The sequence below is a fragment of the Anser anser genome (assembly GCF_964211835.1).
Source record: "Anser anser genome assembly, chromosome: 1".
NCBI classification, from domain to species: domain Eukaryota; kingdom Metazoa; phylum Chordata; class Aves; order Anseriformes; family Anatidae; genus Anser; species Anser anser.
In genome coordinates, this window is record NC_139720.1 from 51,821,867 (window position 1) to 51,837,387 (window position 15,521).

The 15,521-nt window shown below is 34.9% G+C and overlaps 1 protein-coding gene across 10 annotated transcripts in view; it reads left to right on the forward strand.

Annotated features, from left to right (window-relative positions):
* Positions 1-9,840, forward strand: part of RASSF9 (Ras association domain family member 9) — a 31,440-nt gene extending 21,600 nt beyond the window's left edge. For 6 of the 10 annotated variants that reach the window (XM_083842366.1, XM_083842371.1, XM_083842364.1 and 3 more), the window contains one exon: positions 4,734-9,840. In XM_083842366.1, the coding sequence (XP_083698492.1) occupies positions 4,734-6,009 (1,276 nt within the window). In that variant the 3' untranslated portion in view covers positions 6,010-9,840. Of the gene's footprint in view, positions 1-1,150; positions 1,354-2,559; positions 2,707-4,733 lie in introns of all 10 variants that reach the window. The other 4 variants (XM_083842369.1, XM_083842367.1, XM_083842368.1 and 1 more) reach the window with 2 other exon arrangements.
* Positions 9,841-15,521: the final 5,681 nt, after the last annotated feature.

Genomic DNA, 15,521 nt, shown 5'->3' on the forward strand with positions numbered 1-15,521 from the left:
AACCATTCCTGTTACCTTTCTCTTGGTCAATAAACCAGAATGTGATTGGATTATTCTCACCTGTATTTAGCTATCTGAAAATGAGGTGTTTAGTTGAAGTTGACAAATTTCTTGTAGTTAATGAAAGAGAGGAATAGCTTCATTTGAGGTTTCATCCAAAAGATCATAAATGATTTAGAATATGGAGACTTTCTTCTTGGAGATCTACTCTCCTCTCATGTCAAGGAGGAGCTTTGATGATAAATATATACTGAAATCTTAACTTCCAGATGTCTAAGTGTGATGAATTCCACTTATATGCAGAATCCTGTCTCCTATTTCTATAAAGAAAGCACTACTTAATGAAGGATGGTTCCTAGTATTAGCATCTCCTTGCATCCTGAAAGCAGGTCTTTAATAGTTGTTATGGTGTCCCTGACAAGCTACAGCCTCGTTTTTGTTTGGCATAACTTGGATTAACTACCATTAAAGAATTAGAGAATAAATTTTACTTAAAAGGTCCATGGTAGGCCACATCAGTTTACCTCTTTATAGTGGGAAGATAATAAAGAACACTTAGAACGTTTTTTTTTTTTTTAAAGATATTAGAATTCCATGGTACTCTATGAATAAGATTATAAGTGATTCGTTAATTCTTTTTGAATTAAAAAGCAAAAGCAAAAAATATAGTAAGGCTACTGAATAAAAAAGAGGATAATATATGTTGTGACAAACACATGGAAAAAAAATTGCACTTTACAGATCTGTTTTGATTCAAGAATTACAGAATGTTTTTCTTCTTTTCTCCAAAAGGTGACAATATAATTAGATGTATATTATATATACTTATACATTCACACACACATATATATGTAAAAGTACATATATGTATGTACAAGCTACTTGAGTTCTTTGTGTACCTTCATGTGTATACATTTTCCATTCCTGCAGCACTACTACGAGTTGTGGACTTTAGCATGTTAAATAGACCAGCAGAGAAAAATCCTTCCCAAGAAAACTCAATGTAAAGTCTGAGTAGACAAGTGCAATGTAACTGAAAAAAATAGTCAGTGGGAAGTCCAAGTAAAAACACGTATAACATAAGTACTTATCAGTACACAAATGCAATGGAGTATCTAAGGAGTTTTTATGTGTTTTTTTTTTTCTGAAGGTTTACTAATATCTAAAAGAGAAAGTAAGCTTCTGCATAACTCAAATGAGCTCTTGCGCACTGAAAATACTGAGTAGGAGATGATACTTCAGTCAGGCAAAAACAAGAATGATAAAAACAGGAGGAATTTCCATGTGCAAACACATTACATAAGTCTCTCAGAAGAGTGCTCAAAGACTGAGATGACACACATTCTCTAAAATGTATGTATTGATTATGAAAAGCAATGGGAAATACCTGTTCTGAACTTACTGCCTCAAAGTCCCAGCCTAGTATTTCTTACATTTTTACATCTATTTCATTTTTATTTTTTTCTGACAGCACTTTTATAAGTTGAAATTCAATGACTGCTAGTATACTTTTATTTCTATGTCTATTGTTTATGTATAAATGGTGAGCATTTTTTGAGACACTTACTTTTGATAATTCATTTTCCATTATTTTATTCTTAATGTATAATGTAACCGTAGTTTCTTTTTTCTTTATATCTGTAGTGTAAAACAAATACCGAGCTATTTAACAGTCACCGCTGACTTAAATTGCAATTGTCTATTTATATGTTTCATTTAACTACTAATCTCTCAACAGACAAAAATTTTTCTATAGCATCCTGTATACCGTGAACCTGAAAGAATTTACAGATATTGACTTTTTATCATGTGGCATACCTAACAGTAATGCTATTTAATCTGATATTATAACTCAAATAGTTGTTTCTTTATGCATTTTGCCATTTTCTATGTCTGTGACATATTCTTATTTTCATAGTCTAGGAAAAATGTATTAATCTCTGAACACCAGTTTTAAAAACTAATTGTGGTAAAATGCTAGCCTGTAAGAAGGAGCTATTGAAGTGGGAAAATGATGTCATCACTTAGAGTAATCTAGCAAAACACAAATTTTATGGAAGGATGTTCCAAGGCCTGGAGCAATTGGACAGAGCTCTGCTGTGTGGTAGTAATAAAAAAGTCACTTTTGTACATTTTATTTGTATTTATTTGCAGTCTGCAGTCTTTCGAGAATTCTTGCCTTGTGGTCAGAGTGGCACCTAGAACTGAGTCAATCATGGTTCAATTTTTTGGATTACAGTTTTTCTCCTGTGTTGTGTAATAAACAAGAAAAAGAAACAAGTTGGATTGCTTTAATAATCATAGGGTATAACCCTAATTAACCCAAGCAAAACTCCTAAGTCTCAAAAAAAATAGAAATCTCTTGTGAATATTTAATCATAGGTAGAAAAAAAATGTGGTATTGAGCCGTTAGAATACTGTCAAAATTGTCATTATCATTTTCAGGCTTTCTCCATCAGACTGGGTTAAATCCCATTCATTAAAATGAACTGGAATTGATACCAGGAAATCTAAAGATATGCATTTTTGCTCAGAGAATTTATTGTTTTATCATTTTAGGCAAGAAGCCATATCACCGGGTCTGGGCAAGCAAAAATTATGCATGTGGAGGCTAGAAGATAAGAATATCCTGGACATCACACTCTCCTCTCCTTTCAGCTACATCTCTTACATTGGCAGTGGCCTTGTGTCATTGAACAGCCTATGGTAGTCCAAACATAAAAGTTTGCTATAAAGTAAAATTTCTGCATTTTGTCATCTGAATCACACTCTAGGCTCTGCTGATTATATTGATTAGACAACTACAACAATTATAATGGGATCTTAGATATTTTAATTCAGATGTCTCTATCTGTAATGTGGTACCAGTTGGTAAGGTCAGATTAATACCACATTCACTGGAATTCATAAATAGAATGTATCTTAAAGCTTTTAAAATTTTCTTGCATTCATATAAGTTATATTTTGAAAAATTTCTGTATTTCTGTATTGCTTGAAAATGCAGATGTGGCAGAAGAACTAGAGATCTATCTTACCATCAAGCTCTATTATATTTTCTGATTTTCAGCAGTATTTCAAAGTCCACTTATGCTCAGTATTTATTTGGAAGCATGATTCTTCCCTACAGAAGCCTGGGTGATATTAAGAGCTCCTAAATTGTGCAATGTTTGTGTGATGAGAACAGATATGCAGATCTGAAAGTTACTCTGCTGTGGATCTGTATGTTACTCTAGGACAGTCTGGAAATTTAATGCAGATTGCCACACTTTGATACTTATTGGTAGTTAACACTTGCTAAGTGTACAAAAAATAAATATGATGAAATACGTTTTTGTGGGAGATGCACATTTACCTGGGCTAGTATTAATATTAGAGAAGAAGCTGAAATTGGCGTATTTTTCTGTTACTGATTCCAAAAGTATTTCTTCATGTCATTTAAAAAAGTATATTGTGTTATACAAGAAAACAGGAGTTTTTCAATGTTGTAGGCATATCAGGATTATAGCTGTTATTCATATGGTCTCTGCCATTTTGACCTGGTTTGGGTTGGGATAGAGTTTTTTTGTTGTTGTTTGTTTGTTTTCATAGGGATATGTGCTGAGTTTGGGTTTTAGGATGAGAATAATGCTGATAACACACTGATGTTTTATTTGTTGCCAAGCAGTGCTTACAATAAGTCAAGTTCTTTTCAGTTTCTTGTGCTGGCCTGCCAGTGAGGAGGCTGTGTTCGCACAAGGAACTGGGAGAGAACACAGCCAGGACATCTGACTCAAACTGGCCAAAGAGAGACGTCCCATACCATATGGTGTCCTGCTGAACTATAAAACTGGTATGGTGGGCCAGGTATGGGACAGCTGCTCAGAGAGGGGCTGGGGATTGGTCAGCAGTTTGTGAGCATAAAACGGAGCGTAGCCAGCAGGTCAAGGGAGGTGATCCTCCCCCTTTACTCTGCCCTGGTCAGGCCTCACCTGGAGTACTGTGTCCAGTTCTGGGCTCCCCGGTACAAAAAAGACAGGGATCTCCTGGAAAGAGTCCAGCAGACGGCCACAAAGCTGATACGGGGCCTGGAACATCTTCCTTATGAGGAAAGACTGAGAGACCTGTGTCTGTTCAGCCTTGAGAAGAGAAGACAGGGGATCTTATCAATGTTTACAAATATCTTAAGTGTGGGAGACAGTGGGATTTGGCCAACCTCTTTTCAGTGGTCTGTTGGGTTAGGACAAGGGACAACGGTCAAAAAATGGAGCACAGGAAGTTCCACACCAACATGTGAAAGAACTTCTTCACGGTGAGGGTGATAGAGCACTGGAACAGGCTGCCCGGGGAGGTTATAGAGTCCCTTTCTCTGGAGATATTCAAGGCCCGTCTGGACGCCTACTTGGGCAGCCTGCTCTAGGGAACCTGCTTTGGCAGGGGCGTTGGACACAATGATCTTTCGAGGTCCCTGCCAACCCCTGTGATTCTGTGATTCTGAGAGCAATTGCATTGTGCTTTATTTGTTTATATATATATATATAATTATTATTTTCTCTTCCTTTGCTGTCCTATTAAACTGTCTTTATCTCAGCCCATGAATTTTATCCAGTATTTTCAGATATTTTCCATGGAGGAAGTGGAGGGAGTGAATGGTGGTGTGGTGCTTAGCTGCCTGCTGGGTTAAACCGTAACAAAATTAAATTCTATTTAAATTTGGTCTCTCTCTCTCATTTTTATTTATTTATTTATTTTTTTAGATCTCCCAGCAAGGAGATGGCTTCAAATGAAAGAGAGATTGTGGTGTGGGTTTGCCAGGAAGAGAAGATTGTATGTGGCCTGACAAAACGCACAACTTGTGCAGAAGTGATTCAAGCACTACTTGAGGAACATCAAGCAACATTCGGAGAGAAAAAGGTCCTCTTTGGAAAACCTAGTGATTATTGTATTGTAGAAAAATGGAGAGGCTCTGAGCGAGTCCTTCCTCCATTGACAAAAATTCTGAGACTTTGGAAGGCCTGGGGGGAAGAGCAGCCCAATTTGCACTTTGTGTTGGTAAAGTCTGATGCTTTCCTCTCATTTCCGTTGTGGAAAACAGCTGAAGCTAAGGTAGTACAAAATGTAGAAAAGCAGTGGGAACTCAGCCCAGCCAATTACATGAAGATGTTGCCAATAGACAAGCAAAAGAAAATTGTCAGGAAGACTTTCCGGAAACTGGCCAAACTTAAACAGGACAGTGTTCAGCAAGACAGAGATAATATGGAGACACTGATTCATCTGATCATATCTCAAGATCATACCATTCATCAGCAAGTCCTTAGAATGAAGGAACTAGATATGGAAATTGAAAAATGTGAAGCACAATTCCATTTAGACCGTGTAGCCAATGATGGAGAAAATTATGTGCAGAACTCCTATTTAATGATCAATCCAAGTGAGGCTGAGCAGCAAGGGAGTAGGCCAGATGATCAAAAAGAGATGCATGAATATTTCAGCAAAAGTGAGGGAATTTTACAGGTCGAAGAGAGACTGAAACATCACAGACAATTAATAGAGAAGCTGTGTGCTGAAATTGAAAAAGAAGTATATGGTATATGTTCAGAAAAAAAAGGAGATGATATTCGCACAGAAGGAGCTTCTAATGCTCAAGTAGAAAACTCAAATTTGGAAAGTGTAAAGTATGAGCTGGAAAAAAGTATGAAAGATGGTCTGAGAATCAATTCATACCTGAGCTGCATTCAGAAAGAGCTTACCTACAGGGACTCATTGCTTCAAAAGAAGGAAAAAGAGTATGAACTTCTTACAGAAGAATTTAATTTACTACATATTAAAGACAACATCGAAACTAGGCTTCCATTGAATGAAGAGCCACCCAAGGGCAGTGGCAACTCCAGTAACAGCATTGCAGTTCCTGACTTTGTTCACAGAGTGACTAATCTGGATATAAACGATACAGACTCTGACACTGGAATCAGCTCTACACACAGTCAGGACTCTGAAATAACTTCTGGGGACATGGTACTGTTATCAACATAGTTGAAAACAGTCATGCATTTTTGAAAAGTTATATTTTGAGGGATACATAGAAGAATAGGTAGACTATATTGTCTTGAGAGTTCAGCCTCTTAAGATGTTACAACTGTGGCACCGCTCTAGCAAAGTAAACAGTGTCTATGTGCTTAAAAGTATACTTGTGGTTAAATGCACAGGCAGTCTTGTGGGTTCACTGCTAATAGGTGCAAAGTTGCACCTATTATATTTGCAAAAAAAAAATCAGGACATAGCGTTTAGACCTTGTAAAATTGATACTCAGTGAAACAGCAGCATTCTGACTAGCTTGAACCAAACGCCTGGAGTTTTGATATCCTGCAACCTTTGATTTCACATCTACATCTCCCTAACTGTTAAGGAATGTGAATTAGAGATTAGACCCAACTAAATGGAGAGATTGATTTTCTGCTCTGTTACATAAGCTTTATTCAGCTGGAGTTTCCCTGGCATATAATATAATCAAGCATGTAGTCTGTTAAAAATTAGTTTTTATGATGCTGTAAGACAAAAAAATGCAATTGCATTTATGCTATATATTTAAACTTAGTGCTGAGTTAACAGGATGGTAGGTTCAAAACCACCTTTGTCCCAATATAAAAATGACCTTACACACATAGGTAGTTAATTTCCATTGTCTTTCAGCAAGTCTAACTGCTACTAAGATCTTTAAAACTCCTGCTCCTCTGCTGTTACCCTGCAGTTGCCGTGGTGACGCTATATGGACACACAGTTTTGCCAGCGGGCATGTCAGAACTGCCTACCTCCTGTTTCTGTGAGCTGATCAAATCCCAAGCTCACACCTAGCCCCAGGGCGTTTTCAGGAAGGCTTTCTCCTGCTTATCTCACCAGTAAGATCCAATGTCTTGGGCCTCCTCAGATCATGACTACCAAATCAAACATAAACCAAGAGACAGACAGGGGCCAGACATTTTTGGCTCTGGCTACTGGTTCCCAAGAGCCAGGTAGTTACTCTTCTCAAACAGCAGATAGGTTGTCCAATCCTGTCCAGTACTGATTTGGAGCAGCAATATGGCCCTTATGTTATCTCCTTGGTGATAACTTTAGGATACAATTAAAACTGTTCCAATTTAAATATTGGGCCATGAGGGAGGGAGAGTAGAGTGTCAAATTATTTCACTTAGGAAGCAGTCATTAAGATCACATGTAAATTCAGAATTGAAGTATATGTCTTCCCAGTTACCGAACAAGATTTCTAACTCTGAGCTAGAGACTTTGCTAACAGAGAGAACATGAATAATTTCTGGGTTGCACACTGAGGGTTGCCATGTTTCTATTTTGCAGATGAATCTGTTTAAGGCTCTTGAAAACATAATGTAAATCTAATTAAATGAATTGAATGGAGAAAGAGTTACAGCATTTCTAAATGAAGTTTAGCTCGAACAAAGTTCAAACAGATACTGGAATTAAAAGCCTTCAAAGTAAATGAAAGGACAATACCTGGATGGAATAAATATACTTTCAGGAGCACTGCTTTCCTTTCCTATATTTTTCTTCTATTAAATGGCTGTCAACCATCTGTATTCTAAAATGACGGAAGTGCTAGGACTGCTGATTAACACATATTTGATACAGGAAAAAAAAAAAAGTATAAAAAGTCAGTTTTCATGTTTCTTTTTTTAAAAAAAAGATTTTTGAATCCTGGATATTATAGAGTTTTTATTCCAGGAATATGTGCTAGTTACCTTAATATATTTTGTGTTGTATTTTTATCATACAATGTTATTTGAATACTTCAGTAATAATATGTCATATGTAGACTCATGAGCTCCTGATGGAAATTTATCAAATATCTCTGTAATAATTTATTAATGCAAGTCAGCATCTTTTGAAATCTGTAGTATCGCTCTGACAAGTAGAAAGTGCAGAGCTCTGAATGTTGAGAGTAGGCTAATGTATTCTCTGAGTTCTTGTGAATGTAGGTAATAGTTATTTCTACTGAGTCTTTTTTTCTTTTTTTTTTTATAAATACTTAGGGGATAAAAATTCAAGCAGAATAATATTCATACCTATGCAGGCCAGTACAAGACCTGTGTGGGAAATAATTTCCAATCACACTCTACCAGAGTTAATTTACGCATAGGAACTTGTACTGGTTTTTGGATGTGATCTTTATCCACAATATGTGCTTGATAGTACATCCCCTGCAACGTGTAGATCTTAAGAGTATTATTGTGTTTTAAAAGAAAATAGGAGAAATAGGTTGAGAGAGTATTTCTTAATAAAATAAAATAACACAATTCACAATGTTTTGAAGCTTATAATTTGATATTTCATAAAAACTTATTTCTTTCTGAATTTAAATGAATGTACAGGATAATGAAATACTATATGCACTCTTTTCTATTTATCTGCTTATACACTTTTCATGCACTCGTTTAACCTGTTTTTAGGTTGTTAAAAGTAGAATTTATCATCCTTTATGCTCCTTACTTAACCATTTTTACTTTGCCTTAACTGTCTACATTTTTTTAAAATAATTCCCAGAAGGAAATGCAAACCCAAATATTTTGTCTCATTTTCTGACATTCTTTTAAGCCAATTCTCTTTCCATCTTAACATTTGAGGTTTATTTTATAAAAAAATTCCATGGAGTATGTTATACTTATGGACAAAGTTCAAAAAAAGTCTTACATAAGAGGAAAGAAAAATTATACCCAGGCAGAGAAAACAGGAAACGTCGAAGTGTAATGAAAGGAAATCCAGTACTTTACACTCATCTGTACAATGGGGTTTTGAAAGAAAAATATTTATTTCAGAGTGAGAGGAATAAAAAAGTGAGTAGGGTCAGACTCAGCCTGATTGTTTTGGGGTGGGATAGGTTAGTTCCTGAGATGAATCTAGGCAGATATCTTCAGTGACTGTCATCTGGGCTAACAGTACTGAAATGAAACAATACTGACACTTGGCTAATACAAAGTGCACTGGCTCCTACATACCTAAATAGTAACACATATATATTTGTAACCAATATAACTATGAAAATTTCCATGGAACAAAGTATATACCCCAATCTCATGTTTCTGCACAACTTACTATATACTTTTACAAATTTGATGAAAGCAAGTGAGTCAATTTAATTACCTACTTAAGTTCCTTGATGATGACTCTTTCATTTACAAGGCAAATATAAAATACAATTATTTTATTATACATAAATTTACAGTATTTAATATCCACTTATATGCTTAAAAATTACAGTGTTATTACATTTTATTTTATTTTTTCCCCTGGAAAACTGAGCAATCCCCAAGAAATTCTGTTACTTCAGACTAATAGATAATATCTTTATCTTCAGATTGTACATTCAGGGATTCTTCTGCTGGCTGCCTTATGTTCCATATATACATAGAGATTGCTGACAAAGGATATTCTATTATATGATACTGACAGATTGAAGCTCTCATGTCTGTGAATTTCAACTTGCAGCTTTAGGCTGCTAAGATTAATAAGCTTTTCATTTCTCTACATGCCCAGAATCATCATTTGTTAGTTTTTGCATATTTCCAACTGTGCAAAGACATAAACAGATGTAATGTAACAAATCATTATTACAAAATCATATCATTTCTACTTCTGATTGCCTAAATGTGTTCATTGCTTTGGAGAGACAGAAATCTAGATTTATGAACCTAATTCAGCAATGTACTGATGTATTTAGCTTTAAGCAAATAGTAACTTGAATTATTTTGTGTGTGATGCATGTTGTATTTTCTTTAGTAATACGTGAGCATTCCTTGCTAACTTTTTAATATTCTCAACTGTTCATTCTGTTTAAATATACATATATTTTTTTCCATTTTCATCTCATGAAACTTTTTTTTTTTTAATAAAATATCTTTTCTAATGATGAACATGTTCATTAATAGTGCAAGTGGTATATGCACATAAGAACAGAAGTCTCTAATCCAAAGGACTTTTTTCTAAACCTACCTTAGACCATCTTTTCTGGTCTTGCAAGTTAAGTAAGCTTGCAGTTGCATGCTCAGCGTGATTATATGCATAATATTTTCTTTTCCTAGAGCTGTGGTGTTTATCTTTTTGGGTATTTTACTACCGTATTTGAAAAGCATCTAAATTATTTGACATTTTATAAAATCTGAAATGTGTTCAAATGAATGTAGTTTATTTTTTAAGATTCTATTTTGTTTGTGATACATTTTGTGAAATGTAATAGTCTCATTCCAAAGTTATTTTGTTGTCATTTTATTTATTTATTTATTTTAACAAGAAACCCAGAGTATGTTACACTATAACAAACTCTTATAGTCCATTCTCAAACAGAACTTTCCATGACTGAAATGATTGTCTTACAAAGAATGGTTTGCTGGGATAGAAAATACACACAGAAATAGTTTCTTTCTAATACTTAACAGATTATAATATTTCATTTATATGCCCTACATCAAACAGAGATTTTCAGAGAGATGCCTGCAGACTGAATTTCTGGAGTCAAATTTACGGCTGCCTTTCATGTCCAATAGATCAGGTCCAACTGGAATCCAGTCACTTTTTTTTTTTTTTTTTTTTTTTCATGGGAGCTCTTTGTAATGTTTTACTAGCCTTCAGGTTTCACCCAGGAAACATTTCCAAATAATAACATGTAGTTAGGTTTCAGCAGTATTTTGCTTTTTCTGAATTATGAATTAAGTGCTTACATTTTATGATACATTTGTTTTTTAAAAAAAAAAAAATCTCAAACTTCAAATCTGTTTAGTATTCATACTAGTTTTCTATCTTATTTGACTGGAATTTGAAGTTTTTCATATCAGTGATTCATTCAAAAACCAAATTATCATTCCATTTTCAAAAACATTTACTGTAAGAATGACAGAAACTCTTGACTGTGCTAGCTTTGTCAGCTGAATCCCCGGTAAAGGTGGGAAATGTAGTCTTTCTACATGTAAATGCAGGTTTTGGCTTATGCAATAACTGTATGCATATTTTGCTTGACTAGCCTGTTGGTTGAGATTTTAATTCATGTAAATATTTGAAAACTTAATTTGTGATCTTCAGTCCATTCACTGGCAAGCATTTTTCAGGAAATAATATTTTTTGGGGGGAGAGGGAGATTACTTTGTTAAGAATAACTCTTGTTAGGATCCAGTTAAGAAAGAATAAAGGCAAAAAGCCCAGTTGGTACAAAAAGTTTTCTGGCAGCCAGAAGCTCCATTTGATCCTATGAAGGTTGGAGAGAGCTTATAATATTAACTGAAGAAAGTCAAGCAGTTACTTCAATTATTTTCTATGATATTTTTTTTTTTCATTCCACAATGCATACAAGTAGAAGAGTACACAAGGGCATCTGAGCACTTTACCAGTGCAGTCCTGAGAATAATATGTCAGTAACTCTGTTACAGATTACAGGGAAAAGGAGTTATTTGCATGAGAAAGTAGTTAGGCATAATATTAGACAGGGACCTTTTGATTTAGAGAGCTTTTGTCACTCATGACCTACAAGTAGTACATACTCCTTTTGTATTAGAATCTAGTGACAAAAAAAAAAAATATATATATATGCAGTGTTCACTGTAATTTAAATTCTTTTGCAGGTTGTCACAGACTATGTGAACATAAAGCTTGTTTTGCCATTTTCCCCATTTCTGATTCCACTCGTCTTCATACTTTACCTAAATATCACTCTTATCTTTTTTGCAGCTCTGTGCAATTTCCATTATGTTCATATCTGTACTTTTTTTTTTTTTTGAGTTATTCAGTTGGTTAGATCAGATTTTTTTAGAATTTTTCCAACATAAAATGTCGTGCTTTTATTTTATGTTCATTCTTATTTTGCATCAGATCTGCTTTATTTCTGACTTCTGAGTGCATGTATTTGTTTTAAACCGCAGATTAAGTAGCTACACTGCAGTTACTTCACATTTTATTTTGCTCAAATATTCATAAAACAGGTATATAGACTTTGTTGGAGAGGAGGTTAAATCCCAGTTCACCAAGTCTTTTAGTATAATAGTTTGCATACAGTAAATTGCCCTTACCTTCACTCTGCTTTATGTACGAAAAAGTTTAAGTGGATCAGAAGGTGCTTTTATGTAACATAAGTCTTAACTGAAGTATTTCTTAAATTATTTATAGTTGCACTGAATTCTGCCAACAAAATTATGAACTGGTACTATTTCTTTTCTGGTCTTTTCATGTCAAAAAGAGCCAGCTCAATCATAAACTGTGACTGTACTGCACAGTCACACATTTCTAGAACAGTCGATTAGCAATACATGGATTTGCTAATGTTCACTAAACTGTTCAATATGTGTAAAGGTGAGAGCTTGAAATAGTCATGAAGCTGTTACTGATGATGACCCCAAGAAGCAGAACTTTCCTTGTAACATTGACCATTTTGAGGGCTGCATATTTTTGCCATCTGGATTATTATTTTACTATGCAAACAATTTTGTTCTGTAAATTCGAACACTCCCTTTCGTTGGAAGGATTTTATATTAACAAGCAGCTATTCAGTTGTTTTTCATTTCTTAACAAAAGTCTGGTGATATAAATAAATTTTAGCTCAAGTGTTTTGAAGAAAAATTGTACAATTCTTTTCTAGAAAGATTAACCACTTTTATATCATTGCTGTTTTCAGCATTCTTTTCCAAGACATATTTCGTGTATTTGGTTTCAATGTCTAAAATTACAGGCCAAGAGTGTTTGTAGTTAAGTCAATATTTGAGCTATGCAACATAGGCATTTAGGGAAAGGCCAAGTCCTGTGCTTGTGTAACTGTTTCATTGCTGTAAAATTCCATGAGTTTCAGGGAAGAGAGACTGCTTATATATGACTATGGAGGGGAAGCAAAGCCATTTCACAGCTTCTGCTGTAAGATGAGTGTTCTTCAACAATACCTTGGTGAGGATGGCAAGAGAATGTGTTATGAACTGTAATCTTCTGATAATCTAACTTCTTGAGTTTTGTGATTACATGGGACTCTCTACTTTCAGGAGTGAGGAAGGGAATAAATTTCTTGATTTTGCAGAACTGCCTGAGAAAAGACACCCTCCCCCCCCCCCCTTTTTTTTTCCAAACATGAAAAGCTAGTTCAGAACCAATAACTTTTTATGGTCTTTAAGCTAATGTCATGGTGAAGAGGTCTTGTTAAAGTCTTTTAGTTATTGGGTTGGTAATGCTGTAGTTTTAAATCACGGTTTGGCCTCAAAAAACTCTTCACATCTGAATTTACTGAATGACAACAGTACTGCAGAGTAGTATGCAAGAAATGTGTCCATCAAGTAAGTAGATTAATATCCTTATATTCCTTATTTTCTGCATAAAAGTAAAACATTTTGTTCTGATTCTCAGCTAATTTTCCATTTTTTTAACAGTCTACATTACTTCCTTTTTTTTTAGTGATAGTGTAGTTTTTTATAGTTTTGTTTCATTTTGTTCTGTTTTGTTTTTAGGCTATGACACTCCCCAAGTAGCATTTTGACTCACAATCAGTGTTAACAGCTATAGACACAGATTCAGTTTATTAATGCAGCTACTACAGTACTGAGACAGATTTTTTATCAATACTTTTAGAAATGGATTTATGAAAAATGCATGATTTTATGAATTACAGAAAAGATTGTCACTGAGAATGGAAAACCACCAACTAATAAAGAGTATGGGGAAACTTTGTCTGTAGGACATTTTTTTTTTTTTTGTGGGAGAGGTTGCTATTTTATTTTTTAACACACCAAAGTATTGAAATATACTGAAAATGGGCTTGTTATGACTCATGCATTTGTATGTGTCTTTCTCCCATTTCAAGTTTCCTTGCTACAGCACTAATATTTCTGGCATTTAATGTGCTGAGACTCTCCTACTCCATGATCCCATGTGCCTAATGCTGTCAAGGCAGACTTAGATATGACCAGTTGCATCTGGTAGTTGAGGTCCCAGTGTGAGTTTTGCAGAGGTGGGTAGTTTATGCTTGTCAGATGCTTAGCTCACAAGGCAGATAATCATGAATCTCAGAACTGAACTGTGCTGCCATATTTTTTCTCCTAACACATACTCTTATATGAGTAGGAAACAACATCAACACACAATTGGCTGTTATATCACAGACATATTAGATAATTTCTGCCTTATTTTTTTCTGTGTCCTGGGACAGCTTTTGAGAGGTCTGAAAAAGGGATGAATTTAAGTGTGGTTTACCATGAAATTGGATAAAAGTAAGAGTTGAAGTGGAGCCAACCATTAAAAACAAAACAAAACAACAACAACAACAACAAAACACACAAATTTATAAAAGCCAGCAGAGCAAAGACGTACACACAGATATAAAGTAGAATATTTTGTCCCTTGTTGTGGGTGTGACAAAATCTTAGGCCGTAGTCATCCATATCATATGACAACCCCAGATTTGTTTCTGGTTGAAAATGAAAATTAGAAACACCTGTTATGCAGTGATAGTAATCATCCATTGCCAAGGAGAAGGAAACTCATCATCTCCAGGACTCCTTAAATTGAGACAGGATGTTTTTATGCTCTAGTAAAGTACAAATTAATGAGCTTGACAGCATTCACTTACATAGGAGGGGAAAATGATATGTTCCACTACAAGAATTATTGGTGTTTTTTTATGACCTGGGTTAGGCAAAGACCAAACCAGATTATCATTATGTCTTAAAATAGGCCCTTAAGATTTACAGCTTCTCAGAAAAAAAATATATATACAAATTAAATATATATATATATATAAAAATGATGAAGAGAAAGAGGAGGCCTGAAACATGCCCTAAAATATTTTCTTTGTAATAAAAGTACCACTGTTTCCAGAACTGGCAAATCTACTTGTTTTGGAATTTTTATGTCCCTGGACTTTGTATATATTTCAGCCTAACTGAAAACTTCTTATACACACACACACACACACACACACACACGAAACTTGAAAAAGAGCCACCCCCACCACATCTGAAAACAAACAAACAAACAAAACTACATCAAAACAAAACAAAAAACAACCCGCAAGCTGGGAGTTCTTTTACTGCTTTCCCATCTGGCAGTTAAAAGAAGTATTGCCTACACTCCTACACAATGTACATCTCTGATGTCAAGACATGCAGAGATTCAACTGTCAGCACAATGACAAACAGTCAAAGAAATAGTCTCTTACATGTGAGAAACTAGGCTCATAATGACTGAGTCATTCAAAGTTGTGAAACTTCTGTCAGAGCCAGGAAATAAACAAAGTTAGGTTTGCTATCTATCTAGATAGCAATGTTACAGCTTTCCTTCCTATCTAGATTCTCCCATCCTGGAACACTTTACCTTTGTAAGAGAAGCAGGAAGGTTCTGAGGAGCTAGTCTAAATCTGCACACAGTAAATCATTCCTACTTCCTCCTGCTGAAATTGTAATACTACCACAGGGCTAAAAGGGTCAAAATGCTGTGTGTGTGACATCTGACAAACGGTGAGAAGAAGATGGGGAAAATGGATGAATGCAAAGGGAAGATAAATCACCATATTAAACAAA